General features: G+C 34.7%; 1 protein-coding gene across 1 annotated transcript; it reads right to left on the bottom strand.

Annotated features, from left to right (window-relative positions):
- Nucleotides 1-6,895: 6,895 nt before the first annotated feature.
- LOC109428390 (alpha-protein kinase 1) lies at nucleotides 6,896-8,217 on the bottom strand. The gene is made up of 2 exons (XM_019704112.3): nucleotides 7,789-8,217; nucleotides 6,896-7,715 (listed from the first exon to the last, which is right to left on the bottom strand). Exons 1-2 carry the CDS (start codon nucleotides 8,056-8,058, stop codon nucleotides 7,053-7,055), a joined length of 933 nt encoding a protein of 310 aa, XP_019559657.1. The 5' UTR covers nucleotides 8,059-8,217; the 3' UTR covers nucleotides 6,896-7,052.
- Nucleotides 8,218-17,535: the final 9,318 nt, after the last annotated feature.

Here is a 17,535-nt window from a genome sequence, read left to right as displayed (position 1 = left end):
AAAATTAAATTAAAATTAAATTAAAATTAAATTAAAATTAAATTAAAATTAAATTAAAATTAAATTAAAATTAAATTAAAATTAAATTAAAATTAAATTAAAATTAAATTAAAATTAAATTAAAATTAAATTAAAATTAAATTAAAATTAAATTAAAATTAAATTAAAATTAAATTAAAATTAAATTAAAATTAAATTAAAATTAAATTAAAATTAAATTAAAATTAAATTAAAATTAAATTAAAATTAAATTAAAATTAAATTAAAATTAAATTAAAATTAAATTAAAATTAAATTAAAATTAAATTAAAATTAAATTAAAATTAAATTAAAATTAAATTAAAATTAAATTAAAATTAAATTAAAATTAAATTAAAATTAAATTAAAATTAAATTAAAATTAAATTAAAATTAAATTAAAATTAAATTAAAATTAAATTAAAATTAAATTAAAATTAAATTAAAATTAAATTAAAATTAAATTAAAATTAAATTAAAATTAAATTAAAATTAAATTAAAATTAAATTAAAATTAAATTAAAATTAAATTAAAATTAAATTAAAATTAAATTAAAATTAAATTAAAATTAAATTAAAATTAAATTAAAATTAAATTAAAATTAAATTAAAATTAAATTAAAATTAAATTAAAATTAAATTAAAATTAAATTAAAATTAAATTAAAATTAAATTAAAATTAAATTAAAATTAAATTAAAATTAAATTAAAATTAAATTAAAATTAAATTAAAATTAAATTAAAATTAAATTAAAATTAAATTAAAATTAAATTAAAATTAAATTAAAATTAAATTAAAATTAAATTAAAATTAAATTAAAATTAAATTAAAATTAAATTAAAATTAAATTAAAATTAAATTAAAATTAAATTAAAATTAAATTAAAATTAAATTAAAATTAAATTAAAATTAAATTAAAATTAAATTAAAATTAAATTAAAATTAAATTAAAATTAAATTAAAATTAAATTAAAATTAAATTAAATTAAAATTAAATTAAAATTAAATTAAAATTAAATTAAAATTAAATTAAAATTAAATTAAAATTAAATTAAAATTAAATTAAAATTAAATTAAAATTAAATTAAAATTAAATTAAAATTAAATTAAAATTAAATTAAAATTAAATTAAAATTAAATTAAAATTAAATTAAAATTAAATTAAAATTAAATTAAAATTAAATTAAAATTAAATTAAAATTAAATTAAAATTAAATTAAAATTAAATTAAAATTAAATTAAAATTAAATTAAAATTAAATTAAAATTAAATTAAAATTAAATTAAAATTAAATTAAAATTAAATTAAAATTAAATTAAAATTAAATTAAAATTAAATTAAAATTAAATTAAAATTAAATTAAAATTAAATTAAAATTAAATTAAAATTAAATTAAAATTAAATTAAAATTAAATTAAAATTAAATTAAAATTAAATTAAAATTAAATTAAAATTAAATTAAAATTAAATTAAAATTAAATTAGAATTAAATTAAAATTAAATTAAAATTAAATTAAAATTAAATTAAAATTAAATTAAAATTAAATTAAAATTAAATTAAAATTAAATTAAAATTAAATTAAAATTAAATTAAAATTAAATTAAAATTAAATTAAAATTAAATTAAAATTAAATTAAAATTAAATTAAAATTAAATTAAAATTAAATTAAAATTAAATTAAAATTAAATTAAAATTAAATTAAAATTAAATTAAAATTAAATTAAAATTAAATTAAAATTAAATTAAAATTAAATTAAAATTAAATTAAAATTAAATTAAAATTAAATTAAAATTAAATTAAAATTAAATTAAAATTAAATTAAAATTAAATTAAAATTAAATTAAAATTAAATTAAAATTAAATTAAAATTAAATTAAAATTAAATTAAAATTAAAATCAAATTGAATTAAAATTAAATTAAAATTAAATTAAAATTAAATTAAAATTAAATTAAAATTAAATTAAAATTAAATTAAAATTAAATTAAAATTAAATTAAAATTAAATTAAAATTAAATTAAAATTAAATTAAAATTAAATTAAAATTAAATTAAAATTAAATTAAAATTAAATTAAAATTAAATTAAAATTAAATTAAAATTAAATTAAAATTAAATTAAAATTAAATTAAAATTAAATTAAAATTTTATTCAAATTTTATTAAAATTTTATTCAAATTTTATTAAAATTTTATTAAAATTTAATTAAAATTTTATTAAAATTTAATTAAAATTAAATTAGTTTTTTTTAAATTTTATTAAAATTTTTTAAAATATTATTAAAATTAAATTAAAATTTTATAAAAATTATATTAGAATTTTTTTTAAAGTTTTGTTAAAATTTTATTACAATTTTATTACAATTTTATAATAATTTCATTAAAGTTTAATTAAAATTTTATTTAAATTAAAAAAAATGAAAATTTAATTGAAGTTTAATTAAAATTTTATTAAAATTTTATTTAAATTTTATTTAAGTTTATTAAAATTTTATTAAAATTTTGTTAAAATTTTAATAAAATTTAATGAAAATTTAATTTAAATTTTATAAAAATTTGATTAAAATTTATTTAAAATTAAATAAAAGTTAAATGAAAAATAAATCAAATTAAAATTAAAATGACTCACCGACACGATGAGGCCAAACTTAACGGAATCGGACACTGTTTTGGAGATGACTGGTTCCGGCAACGGTACGACGAGAACGAACCGGACTTATTGGCCAGTAGCAGCGGCGAGGAGCTGACGGGTCGGACGACGGAACGACTGAAATGGTTCTTACCAGGATGTTACGGTTTTAACTAATTGAAACGCGCAATTTTTATCATTTTCCCGACCGACGAACGCTGCCGCAATCAACAAAGTTATTTTTTTAACTGCCGTTCAGGCAACTGTCAACAATGCGCGAAAGAATCGAACACTGAGCATAATTTCGGGGTTATGATTTATGCTCTCCAGAAATTTTCGATGAGCAACATATCTAACAAATGCCTAACAGTGTCGAACGCCTAACTTCCTCCGTGCTGGGGTTTTCCATATGGCCCTTCGGGAACGTTTTCTATATCAGGGGTGGGCTGCTTTCAAACGTGAGTGTGGCGCACTCTGGGAGCAAAACAGGAAACCGCAGCGCCAACAACCTGCGCACATTGGGAAAATCCGAGGTAAAAATCGAAGCTAAACGCCTCACCCGAATTCTACGAGTGATGCTACCTGTCTGCTGATGTCTGTGATGCTACGACGGAAGCCTCCTGACGGACGGACGTCAGGTGATCGAAAAGTGGCAGCAGCACTTTGGTGAGCACCTGGTATGGAGAGCGCAGGCATGGAGGCCCAAGGCAGCGGGAGAAAATGACTAAAGCCTGGAACACATAGCGTCCGTTCCGGCGATGTTTGCGTTTTTTTGACAGTTTTCCCATGGGAAATGTGTCAAACTACTGTCACGCACACGCAAACGAATGCATTGTGTGGGGCACTTAAGGGTGCTATTACACTCTTTCCCTGATAAAAAAAGATCATAGAGATACAACAGAATGTATTGTTACAACACGCTGAAATGAATGGTAGTTACCATGATTTCAATTGTTTAAAACGATAGAGTAACAACAGACCCTATGGTTTTCCACCATAGCATGCATTGTAAATGTCACTTTTACAATAGAAAATGGGGGTTGTTATGTATCTTTACCATAAAAAAATCCAAATTTTCTGAAGCAAATTCAAGTCAACTACCATTCAATTCATGGTGTTTTTATTATTGAAATCTCTAGTGCCATTCATTAAATTTTTATTGTGCACATATTGTAGTTCCAATACATAATTTTCAGCAGGAAAATACGTACACAATATGATTTGTTGTTGAACAATCAACTTTATCATTATTCAATGGAAGTTTATGGCGATTTTATTGTATATTTTTATCAGGGTTGCCCAGACACCAAATATTTGACCACTTTTGACAGATAAATTTTGGCAGGTTGTTTGGCTCTGTTTGTTCCTATTCGTTTTTCGAGAGTGACAAATATTTTTATGCCTGATTGTTAAACATGATCTTTAATGAAGAATTCCTTCTGGATTTCTTTCAAGGAATCCTCCTGGATTTCCTTTTGGAATTCCTCCAGGAATTCCTCCTGAAAATCGTTCGAGGACCCTTCCTGGAAAGTCTTCTAGGATTCCTCTCTGAAATCCTTCACTCTTCCTTAACCCTCGAGCAGTCGCGTCTTTGACTACCTGCAGCGACGCCCCGCTCACGCTGTGTACGGTGTACCACATGCGAGCATTTTTCATGGTGCGTGTACTCAGTACACGACGCGACCGCTCCTGGGTTAAAAAAAACCCTGGATATCTTTCAAGGATTCCTCCTGAAATCCCTCCTGGAAATCATTCGGAGATCCCTCCAAGACCTCCTACCGGTTCATCCTGCAATTTCTTCTAGGTATTATCTATAGATCCTTCGAGAATTCTTCCTGGACTTCCTTAGGGTATTCCGATGAATTCCTTCGAGGAGTCCTCCTGCGAACCATTTCTATCCGCAAAGGAATTCCAAGAGGAATCGCCGAAGAAATTCCGGAAGGAACAATCGAAGTAATCTGGAGGAATCCCTTGAATGAATTCCATGAGGAATTCCCAATAAAATTCCAGGAGGAAGTCCAGGAGGAATTCCTGATGGAAATTCGAAAGGAATTCCAGGCAGGAGGAATCCTAGAATTCCTACGAGGATTCCTCCTAAGCTTCCTTCGGGAGTTTCTGCTGGACAGCCTCCGGAAGTTCCTCCTAAACTTCTATCGGAAATTTGTCCTGGATTTCGTCAAGCATTCCTCTTGAAATTCCTTCGGCTATGCCTTCCTTCGAGGCTTCCTCCTGAATTTTCTTCGCGAGTTTCTCCTAGAAATCCATCGGAGATTCCCCCCTTAATGTCATTCGGAGAATCTTCCTGAAGTTCTTTCAAGGCTTCTTTCTGGACTTCCTTCAGGAACTCCTCCCGGACAACCCTCGGGGATTCCTCCTGGAATTCATCGCGGAATTCCTCCTGGAACTCCTTCGAGGTTTCCTCCTGAAATTCATTTCGGAGTTCACTTTGGAATTCCATCGAGGATTCATCCTAAAATTTCTTCGGGGATTCCTCCAGGAATTTCTTCGGTGATTTCTCCTGGATTTCCTTCAAGGACTCCTGGGCTTCCTTCGGGGATTCCCCCAGATTTTTTTTAGGGGTTTCTACAGAAGCTCATTCAGGGATTAGTCTAGGAGTTCCTTCTAAAATTCCTCCAGGAGTTCCTTAGGGGTTTCCTCGAGAAGTTCATTAAGAGATTCTTTTGAGAGTTGTTCCAGAGATCGCTCCTTGAGTTCTTTCGGAGATTTTTCCCAGGCGGATCCACGGATGCCTCTAGGAGTTACATCGAAGATTTTTCCAGAAGTACCTCCGGGAATTCCTACAAGAGTTTCTTCAGAAGTTCCTTCAAGAATTTCCTAAGGCCTTCGATCAGGCATATCTGCAGGATTCCTTCGTATGATCTCTTATGGAGCTCCTTCCTATCAGAATTTCTCCAGGATTTCCTTCAGGAATTCTTTCAGGAATTCCTCCTGAAAATCATTCTACGATTCCTCCCTGAAATATTTCCTCCTTCCTGGAAAGACTCCCCCAGGATATCTTTCAAGGTTTCCTTCTGGAATTATCTCGAAAATCCTTCGGAGATTCCACCAAAAAATCCTTTGAAGATTCCTTCTAGACTTCCTACGGAGATTCCTCCTGAAAATCCTTCGAGGATTCCTCTTGGATTTTTTTCGGTGATTCCTGCTGGAATTCTTTCGGGGATTCCTCCTGGCCATCACTCGGGGATTCCTCCTGGCCTTCATTCGGGGATTCCTGCTGGAATTCCTTTGAAGATTTCTCCCGGAATTTCTTTGGAGATTACTGTCGGAATTATTTCAGGGATTCCTCATGAATATCCTTCGAGAATTCCTCCTGGACTTCCTTTGACTTATTCATGGACTACCTTCGGGGATTTCTCCTAGACTTCCTTTAGGGATTCTTCCTGCACTTCGTTCGGAGGTTTCTTCTGGAATTCCTTGGCGGATTACACCTTCCTTCGGAGATTCCTCCTGGAATTCCTTCGAGGACTGCTCCTGAAATTCCTTCGAGGATTCCTCCTGGACTTCCTTTGAGGATTCATTTTGGTATTCTTTAGGGGATTCATCTTGGAATTCCTTCGGAGATTCGTTCAGGTATTCTTTCGGGGACTCATCCTGGAATTATTCAGGAGTTCCTCCCGGAATTCCTTCACAGATTTCTCTTGGAATTCTTTCAAGGAGTCCCATGGCATTCTTTGGAGGATTTCTCCTGGAATTCCTTCGATGATTCCTCCCGGATATTCTTCGATGATTTCCCCTAGAAATTCTTTGAGGATTTCTCTTTGAATTCCTTTGGAGATTTCTGCTGGAATTCCTTCGGGTATTCTTCCTGGAAATCTTTCTGGAATTCCTCTAAAACTCCGGTCTGAGATTTCTTTATAAGTTTCTTCAGGGATCTCTCTAAGAGAGTTTTTTGAATCATCAAGGATTCCTCCTGAAGTTCCTTCTGGTATGCCTTCTTGGATTTCTTCATTTCTTGCAAAGCGTGACAACTATGTCAAAATCACTCAAAGGGGTTTTTCCCTCTTTCTAAATTTCAAGTTAAAATAAACAATAAACAATAAACAATAAACAATAAAGCGTGACAACCCTTACACAAACAATTTGAGGTCCCATACAAAAAGTGTGACATAGGGGGAAGGGGGATCTTAAATGCTCTGACTACCAGCACATTGTCCATGTAGCAGACTCCCATCTCACCTATAACTTCAATTTCCCCCTCAAAGCTTTCTCACAAATATGTGCAACCATTTCAGCATTAAATACTATTTATGTCACACTACTCATCCTACCGTAATCATGTATGTTTAACTAATCCTACGTCCGCAGACGATGCCCGCCGCCGCCGGGCTCGTCGTCGATTTCGCTCCCTTCAGTCGTCACCGCCGCCGCAGCCACTGCCGTCGGTCATTCCTGCTGCATCATGTTCAAATCCGCCGAGAGGCACTCCTCCCCGATGTTGCTCGGTGAAGTGTCCACCATCTGGTCGTTGGACTCACTCGACGGATTCTGGCTGAACATCTCGTTCGGCAGTTCTCCCTCGGGAACCACCTCCAGCATGGACTGAGCCCGGGACTGCAGGTGTCGCTCGACTTCCTCCGTGGTTAGATGGCCTTCCTGGTGTTGCTGTTGTTGTTGTTGCTGCTGCTGTTGGTGATGATGATTGTTGACGAGCTGGTGCTGTTGGTGGAACTGCTGCGATTGGGCCTGCAGCTGGGCCATAATCTGCGCCTGGTGTTGTCGCTGCTGCTGCAGTATCGCTTGCTGTTGGAGCACCATGTGCTGGGGGATTTGCTTCTTTGGACCGGGTTTCCTTCGCTTCGGAGGATTCTTCGGAAGCGAAGAGGCATTGTTCGACGTGGAGGCGTCGTTCTTACGCTTCCGGCCCACCGTTGGCGTTGGTTCCATTTTGGAGGAATCATCCGACGATTCGGTGTCCTCGCTTTCCGACGAGGTGAGATCGGTTTTTTCGTACTGCAGCAGCCGGTCCAGCAGGAACGACCGGTCCCGGGTCACCTTCAGCAGCCGTCGCTGACTGGTCCTCAAGTTTTCCTGAAAGAATTCGTTCTCCTGCGGGAGGAAAAAGCGATAATTTAGTCTCATTGAAATTTAATTAGCAAAGGACCCTCCCGACCCGACTCACATAGAGCAGATACTTCAGCTTCTTTTTGAGTGTGTTGTACTGTGTCTTGTAGTCGACGTTGCGCCTGGTCGGGATAATGTCCTCGTCGCTGTCCTCTTCCTGGCCGGAGCTATCGCCTCCATCGCGGTCGCCCAAATCATCTCCCCCGTCCAGCGAGCTTCTTCGCTGGTGCATCTGATGGGACGGGTGGGGATGTTGTTGCTGCAGCTGCTGCTGCTGTTGTTGGAGGGCTTGTTCGTTCATCGAACGACAGTACCACCCATCCAGCATGTTGCCGTCGGTGTGCAGGTGGTGAAGTGCGTGAAAATTTCACTTTTCCGGGGTAGAATTTTGAGAAAAACTTGGTGAAAAAACACGATGCAAATCGCACTATCGATTGGTAACGCGGACGGGTGTAAACAAACAACGCTGCTGGTCGTCCGGCAAACGGCAGAGAGACGTCGGTTGATCGTGAAATGACGTTTGGATTTTTTGCCATGCCGGCTTGCATTGGGCGATTCGACCAATTTTGTCGTCAAAATAAAAGTTAAAATTTCTGAAGGGTTATGATCAAAATCCACACTGAGCCAAAAGTTTAGGCCCGAAATCTTCCCATAGTGACTAGAAAGGGTGCTGATGCACATACCGACTAACAATGTTAGGTAGTCGTTGGCAAAACCATAAGTAGGAAAACCGCTATTATTGAGTTGCCTCAATAGCGTATCTGCTACGAGATTCCATAAAAGTGGTGATAAGACTCCCCCTTGGGGGCATCCAGAAACACTCAATTTCCTAATCGCCGCTTGACCAGTGGTGGAAAGCATCATGCGCTTGACGTGTTTTTTGGTTCGCATCAAACACACTCTTTGCTCACGCGCTCGCGAACCCAAAAAGAGAGAACGGTTCACGATTTCCCGGATCGACGAACCAACACAAAACAAATGTCGAACGAGCAGAATCGCAGTTGGTTCGCCAGAAGGATCACAATGTAGAGCACTTGGTTTGATGCCATTTTTTGTTCATTTAAAGGTAATTAGTTGGGTGTTTTATGATTATACTGGTTAGGTACCATTTCAATAAATGATATCGACGAAAAAGTTTATCAACATTTGATTTCATTATAGAAATATCGGCCGCGAACCTCTAAAATAAAAAAGCATCGCGCTTGCAAAAGATGCGATGCACTCGTTGGCGTTCGTGTCGTACGATCGTGAGCCGCAGACGTACGAACACCATCGCACAGCAAAGGTTTGCGATGCGATGGCATTTTTTTGTAGCGCGTAAGCACACGTTCGCGATCAATTTCCACCACTGCGCTTGACGCAATGTCGAGAAGAGATGTCGGTTTTTGAGCATTTGGTGAATCCAATTGGAAATCATTGGAGATATACCATGACCCCGTGCGGCTTCCAATATGGCATCGAAAGGCACGTTGTCAAAGGCACCCTCGATATCTAAGAAAACACCCATGCAGGATTGCTTTTGAGCGAATGCCTTCTCGATATCGCAAACAACTTTGTGTAAAAGAGTCACAGTGGACTTTCCAGATTGGTAAGCATGTTGGTTCACATGAAGAGGCACATTGGCCAGATGAACACTAGCGAAAAAAACTAGCGAAATTCATCGAAATACCTTATGAAAATTTGCTATAACTAATTCTTATGGATGACACTAGGGGCAAGACAGATACAGCGAGAGTAACTCTGTTATCGAAGTGTTGCTCAGAATTCCTCTGGATTGCTCTGGATCACTCTGGTTTTCCCGAAGTATTGCCTGATACAAGTAAAAAATCAAGCAGTCTTGCCCGATTTCCCGCTTCGTAGCGACGTTTCTGAATGGATTCGAACAAAAAGAGTTACTCAGGATTGCTCAGAGTTGCTCCGGATTACACAGTGTCTTACCCCTAGGGATGACATAAGAATACCTTATGAAAATTGATCGTACTTGCTTTGACAAATTTCATAAGATAGACTTATGAAAAGAACAAAAAAAATCTTAAAATGATGCAGACTGGATTCGATCCATGAACGTCGGGATCACCGAGCCCGTGTTTTAGCCACACGGCTACCGACGCTTGAGAATTATATGTTGCTAAACATGAATAAAAGCCAAGCTGTGAGACGATTTTACGTCATAGAGTGACCTTATGAAATTCATCCGAATCATTATGAATTATTTAAAGGCCGTTTCATAAGTTGGGCCCGAGGTTGGGCCTTATGGAAATCTTAAGGTTATTTGGCTGAGTGAACATCACGGATGTGATGATCGACTATGCGTTCTAAGCATTTCAGAAGAAAAGAGGTCAAACTGATAGGTCTGAAGCTCTTTGCTTTGAAGCTCCTACCACTGGAACAGGCGGTCCGTAGTGCTATTTTTAGCCAGTTGAACCAAGAGTTGAACTAACCGCTACCGACACTACACAGCTATCTAGGCTGATCGGGAAAAGAAGTTAATATTGTTCGTGCAGTTGAAAATCGGAATTTTTAACACGCGAAAATCGATTTTTCTCCTAAACCGTGTGTCGGACGTACGTCGGGCCAGGCCCGGATTTAAGGGGGGGGGGGCAAAGGGGGCAAGTGCCCCGGGCCCCCCGATGAAGGGGGCTTCCCAAGAATCCGAAATACAATTTATTTTTTTTCAACGAAACCATATTAAATTCACGTCAATGGGCGTTAATATTTTTAACAGGGCCCCTACAGCCACAGCTGCTAACCCGTGGATATTCAGCATGACCATACTAAGGGTGACGCGTTCAATTCATGGGAAAAAGAAGATGATGAATTCTGGAGATGTTTAGGAGTCTAGGGGTAAGACACTGTGTAATCCGGAGCAACTCTGAGCAATCCTGAGTAACTCTTTTTGTTCGAATCCATTCAGAAACGTCGCTACGAAGCGGGAAATCGGGCAAGACTGCTTGATTTTTTACTTGTATCAGGCAATACTTCGGGAAAACCAGAGTGATCCAGAGCAATCCAGAGGAATTCTGAGCAACACTTCGATAACAGAGTTACTCTCGCTGTATCTGTCTTGCCCCTAGTTAGGAGTTAAGGCTAGTTTTGAAAACCGAGTGTCCTCGAAACAGTAGCTTTCCATACCTTTATGTTGGGTTTTACTGAAGATATTAAGATTTATTGCTACAGTTGCTCCCAAGAGACTAATATTTGTATAATCTGAATCTTGAAATACTCGTTGATCTCGTGCAATCTCAAATAAAGTTGCTCCATGTTTTAGTAGATTTTTAACTGAACGCTAAGTTCTTAAACTTGCATAAATGTTACCAATTTGGAAAAAAAATAAAATATATGTACTATCTGAACAAGATGTCATTTACGCTAGCGTTTTGACATTTGAACCAAAATCCTATTAAATGTTCGAATAATCTTCTAATGGGGCACGTTCGGTGTAGTACTAGATTTGTAGTAATGAGCTGAATTTTAGTATGGTGAGAAGGTCAGTTCTCTGTTTCTGCAATGAAATGGTACAAAAAGCGTGGGTATTATGATTCCTTGCCTAATTTGATGCTGTTTGAGCAAAACTTTGGATAACTATGTTGTTTATGTTGCAAGAAAGGGAGAAAACAACAACACTGTTTCCCAAAGTTTTGCTCAAACAGCATCAAATTAGGCAAGGAATCATAATACCCACGCTTTTTACACCATTTTATTGTAGAAACGGAGAATTGACCTTCTCACCATACTAAAATTCAGCTCATTACTACAAATCTAGTACTTCACCGATCTGTCCTATTGTCGGAATTTTGGAGAGGTTCAGAAATTAAAAGTTTTCAATATTAGGCCTAAAACAGAAATTTCTTGGCCTATCTCGATGCGTGGAAAATTCAGGCAAGCAATCGCTCAGGAAATGAGAAAGCGTCGCTTTATTCCGAATCCTAGTACGGAGCTGAAACGAAACGTCAAATCAAATGGGGCTTGCTTATAGACACTATAGATTCCATAGACTCGCGGAGGCGAAGACAACTGTAGCCAAACGAACTGTCAGTTCGTGTAGCCAAACGAGCATGACGTCACGGTTTCAATGGCGACAATGGATTGTGTGACGTCATATTAGCTCGGTACACTCTAAATTCACGCTAAAACACACTAAAATCGTATTGCTCAACCATGTCTCCGCGAGTCTATGGAATCTATAGTGTCTATAGGCTTGCTGTGTTAAATTTCTTGGCCATTCCGGTCACGGAAAAATAACCCTGATAAAAAGTATCATAAAAATACGATAAATTTTATTGTTACAACACCATTTTTTCGAAAAATATTCACCATTAAACGTATTGTAATTTACACGGCACACTCACCATCACCCCTATTGTTCTATACCATTCGGCGAATGGTAAATGGCACTTTTACAATAAAAAATGGTGGTCGTTATGTATCTTAACCATAAAATTTTGAGAAAATTTTCATACACTTTTTCGCGAAAAACAATAGAATGTATTGTGTTTTTATGAGACATTTTTAGGGCAATTTTCAAAAGAAAACAATATATCTTAATGTTTTTTAATTGTTCTTACAATACAAATACAATTAATTGAATGGCGTCAAATGAATCGTTGTTACAATAAAAATACAATAGTAATTGTTGTTATTTGTAAGCAGTTTTCGCTTTTGAAAATCCATAGAGTTTATTAGCTAACATTTATATCCAGCATTTACGAGCATTAACGGCCGCCAGAATAATATGCACATTTTATGATAAGAATCAAACACTCTTATGTCTATCTGGTATGTATTGCTTGGCAGCTGTTGATAAGATCTATCTTCAATCTTTTCAAATAACTGCCAAATATCACAAGTCAGACCTCAGGTCGTATGATCCATATCATAAATCGTTCACAATTCATGTGGCCATTAGTATCTGTAAATGCTGGAGAAAAATATTACCGAGAAATATAAATTCTTTGGTTTTTCAAAGGCGAAAATTGTTTACATAACAACAAATATTATTGCATGTTTATTTTAACATCGGTTCAATTGACCCCATTAAACTAATTGTATTTGTATTGTTATCAATGGTAGTTTACTATTTACTAGATTCCTTTAATTTAGTGGAAAAAATCAGAAAAATCATTGTTCATCTCTTGGTTCATCTTTTTCTTGTCGTAACATCCTCACTTGGCTAAAACCTGCTTTTCAGCTACTTTTCTATAAGTACACGAAAAAAAATTTCCATATTGAATGTACATATAAGAAAATGTTATACTTTTTTGCCATTTCGTTTTCCTCATAAATCTCATCTGGAAGTGTAATATGAAGCATAACATACAACTAATAAAATCTACCGTCTACCCGGATAAAAACTAACCATAGGGTATTTGGTGAAAACCATTCCTGTACCATACAGTGTACCAGCTACAATATAGTGTATTGTAATGGAATGGTTCGCTAAAAGCTTTGCACATTGGTAGCTACTATACATTTACATCCGATCTTTATGTAACAATATATTATACTGTTTTTCTTACGTTTGAACCATTCACTATTCCGAAACAATCTTTTTCCGTGCATTTTTAATTATTTATTCAGTTTATGATTTTTTCCGTGCTTTGTTTTGTTGATGTTCGTGACATTTTTGTTGCAAAGGAAATGAAAGAGAAAAAAGTGAATAAGTTGAAACATCTATTTGAAGTCAATAAAATGTTTAAATAAAGTGGTAAACCAGGTGTCCTAAGGACTGCATATCCAAGAGATATAGTGGGCTAGGTATGTAGAGTGCGATGAGAGGAATACGAATGTAGGTCAACCCGGAAAGACGCAGTCCAGATTACCGTAAATCAGTGGATGAGTTCAACACTATTCTTTCTCTTCTTCTCTCATGTGAAATTGCCTTGTACAACAACCGAATTAAATGCGATTTATCTTTGACATTTTTAACATAAGGACTGGACACTGAAAAGACTTCTGATATAAGTTCGTCTTCGCTTTTTAACCTAACTTATAGTTGAATCGAACTTGACAGTTTTCTCATGAGTTGTTATGTACATATTTTATAGTTCAGTCAAACTGGAGCCTCAATATTGCAATAACGGTTAAGCACGCTGTAAAGATACTTATGTACCTCGTCACCCACTTCATGCAACTACATTAGTGGTCTAATAACACTTAGCGCGCTAGGCATAGTTCCATCATGCCGCTCAAAGTGTTGCCACAAATAATGCTTAGTTTGCAAAACCCAGTTATCTGGCTGGTGGGACATGGGAGCCTAAGCTTCAACTGTTAATGCAATCAGAGGCTACTCAGACTTAGACGAGTTTAGGTTAGTTTGGCTAGAACTGCCATTATCGAAGGAACATGACGAGATAATATAACATTATATGGTTTATCTAATGTAAAATAATCAGTGTACGCAGAATATAGCACCGCAAGCGAAAAATAGGCAACAAAGAAGGCACGGCAACAACGCTTTGTTTTTTCGTTAGCAGATAATGACAAAATCGATCCCGAGTTTGTTCATAACAAAAACGGTAGGAATATTTGTCTCGTTCTATTCACATCGTGATTTTCGCATTGTTTTACAACTGAAACTCGACTCTGAGGATGGCAAGAGTCTTGATTCGTCCAAATGCTCCTGAATTCGATGATGTGGGTCGAAAATTTCAGCGGAAAAGCCGAAATATCGGCACTCGCACGGCAAGCGATATTTGTTTTATTGCTCTCATCGCTTGACATGCGTTTGTTGCGGAGCGCCTTTGTTACCGACATACACCGCTTAGGACAAAGCGTTTGTTTTTCGGCGTGATCCGTTTTTCGTACCCTGAAAATAATACAACATAACAAAAGAAAACCATTTCAAAACCATGATTAAATTTATAACCTGTAGTGAAATTACAATTAAAAACAATATATTTACGGTACATTTTATTGTTTGAAACCATACGTGTACCATACAATGTACGGTATATTAAAGCCCACGTATCAGTATTTCAAACAATTCATTTACAATAAAATGTATGGTTTTGTAAAAAAATATATATGGAGAAAAATATTTTTTTATATTGTTACGATACTTAACAACCCGTATAGTATATTGTAAAAATCTTATTTACAATTCACCATACAGTTGTCTACATTACATCTTATTGTTTTTGTATTTTTTATTTTTACAGTGGTGTTTATTGTAACAATATGGTTCTAAATAGTACTGTTACAATACAACATTTGGTTTTTCTACTGTATTTTTTATTCGGGTACCCCCGTTGGTTTGACCTCATCTAATCTGAACACTTTTTAGTTTGACCCCCTCTAATCTGCACATCGTTCAAACTAAAAATGGTTCAAAAGTCATTCTGCTAATGGAACGGTGTGAAACGGAACGCAGAACCAAAACAAAACACCAAATCAGGTTGCCAGTGGTGTGTTTTTCGATGCTAACAGAGTTGCTAGACGTTCAAATTAAAAATGAACCTCGTTGGTTTACATGAAGTGTCGTTCAAACGAACGGGGGTAGACGGTATAACTTTATGAGTGTTATTTAGTATTTTTAATAACTTGTATTAGAAGTGTTATAGTACGTATGCGTCGAGCCTAATGAATTTTATTGCCGTATATTTTGGTTATTAACAATTTCAATTCATGGTGAAAAAAAAAAACGAAAAAACGTTAAGATTTTGGAACAGTCGAAAAAACTTTATTCTATAATTTAAATCGCCATTACAACGTTAACTTAACGTTAACGAACATGAACCGATTCTACGACCCTCCCAAAGCTGCTCCGTGCTGAAGGAACCTTCCCCCGTAGCATTCCACTGCGCTTGCTTCCACAGCAGCCGCACTTCCACTGGATCCCAGAGCGACGCAGTTGGTGATCCCTTTCAGCCCTCCGCCATACATTCACGATCAGCTCAAGGCTGGGCTGCTCTCGAGAACGCAACTACGATGACGATCTTTCTCTAGATGCCAGTGGACCTTTATTTCCCAAACCAAGGAACTCGAAAGCGCCGGAACGAGTATTGCGATCTCGATTGCGATGGTAGGGAACTTTCTTGGGATCATTTTCCTGTTGAAGAGAAAAGTTGTGTTAGCGTATAGAAATAAAGAAAATTTATGTATAATACCTACCGTGATCTTTAAGCGCTTCCTTTTGCGCAATTTGCTCTCCCGGATAAAAACTAACCATAGGGTATTTGGTGAAAACCATTCCTGTACCATACAGTGTACCAGCTACAATATAGTGTATTGTAATGGAATGGTTCGCTAAAAGCTTTGCACATTGGTAGCTACTATACATTTACATCCGATCTTTATGTAACAATATATTATACTGTTTTTCTTACGTTTGAACCATTCACTATTCCGAAACAATCTTTTTCCGTGCATTTTTAATTATTTATTCAGTTTATGATTTTTTCCGTGCTTTGTTTTGTTGATGTTCGTGACATTTTTGTTGCAAAGGAAATGAAAGAGAAAAAAGTGAATAAGTTGAAACATCTATTTGAAGTCAATAAAATGTTTAAATAAAGTGGTAAACCAGGTGTCCTAAGGACTGCATATCCAAGAGATATAGTGGGCTACCCGCATAGTTGTAAACTGTAAATGTACTATCTCGCATATTGTGCATAATAATTTGTTACAATGCCTGAACAATATCACATGTATTTCGTCGTCACGTTAAGTGCTAGTGTTAGTATATTGTAGTAACCCATTTGGCATATTGTTATGGGCCAAATCACAATATGGCGAATAGGCGGTTAAGTTAGGTTACAATAAAAAATCAGCATTTTTCTCGAACAAAAATTTCGGAAAACATTATGCCATATTGTAGACATATCATTCACGATGACTGCATATCAAAATGTTGAGAAGTAGTTGAACTATAAATATTTGAGAAAATGATTACATCAAATGAGATTGTTGATATATTGTGAAATGTTATGCATTTAACAGTATGGTCTATTGTTTAAGTATGTTTCAATAATTAAAATATTAAATTTAGGCTAGTTGCATTTCCTAGTAACTGCTTTCGCATACAAGCGATTTTTATACCAATTTATAATTAAACAAGCATTTCGATGCCCATAAAAATTGACGAAAATGCTTACTTTATTATAAAATGTTATAAAAATCGATTGACTGTGAAAGCCAGTTACTAGAAAATGCCAAATTGCTCACAACATAAGAAATACAAAATATTATTTTATTTGTAAAAAACTTTAACATTTAAAATTGAGTAACATATTATAGTATTACATTGTTTAATGATAATATAATATCCCTTCAGGGACTTAGTCTAGTTGTTGTAATACCAACAGTAATACATTTGCATTTGCACATATTCGGAACTCCTGTAACACTATGTCAACAATCGTTGTCTTGGTTGTCCTCCGACACAATTACCGTGGCATCACCTAATTTCAATCACTTTTTTCGGTTCCTAATTCCGTTCACGCCACGCAAAACAAATGGGGTGAACCAAATTAGGAACTGGAAAAATGTGATTGGAATTAGGTGATGTTCCGGTTTAAGCTTTGGCCTTTGCTTCTGTTGCTTTACTTCGAATATAGCGCACTAGTGTCGGTAATAAAATCAAAAAAAAAAAAATATAGCGCACTTTGGACGCCATGCTCATTATAAAGTAACAGCAGCAAAAGTCAAGATTTCGACTTCGGACACTTTCCCCTAATCCCTATGTAAATAAGTGCATATCGGAAAAGACGTGATGACGAACAGCTACCTTATCAGCAGTGCAAGATAGATGGGAAGCAGAAGTAACGGTGTAGCGAAACGACGCATCCTCGTCCCTTGTTCACCTATTGAT

The sequence above is a fragment of the Aedes albopictus genome, chromosome 1 (genome assembly GCF_035046485.1).
Source record: "Aedes albopictus strain Foshan chromosome 1, AalbF5, whole genome shotgun sequence".
Lineage (NCBI taxonomy): Eukaryota > Metazoa > Arthropoda > Insecta > Diptera > Culicidae > Aedes > Aedes albopictus.
This window is presented reverse-complemented; position numbering and strand designations above follow the sequence as displayed.

Coding starts and splice junctions, on each gene's coding strand:
- LOC109428390 (XM_019704112.3), bottom strand. CDS start 8,058: ATGCTGGATGGGTGGTACTGTCGTTCGATGAACGAACAAGCCCTCCAA. Junction 7,716..7,788: donor AGCTGAAGTATCTGCTCTAT/GTGAGTCGGGTC, acceptor TTCCTCCCGCAG/GAGAACGAATTCTTTCAGGA.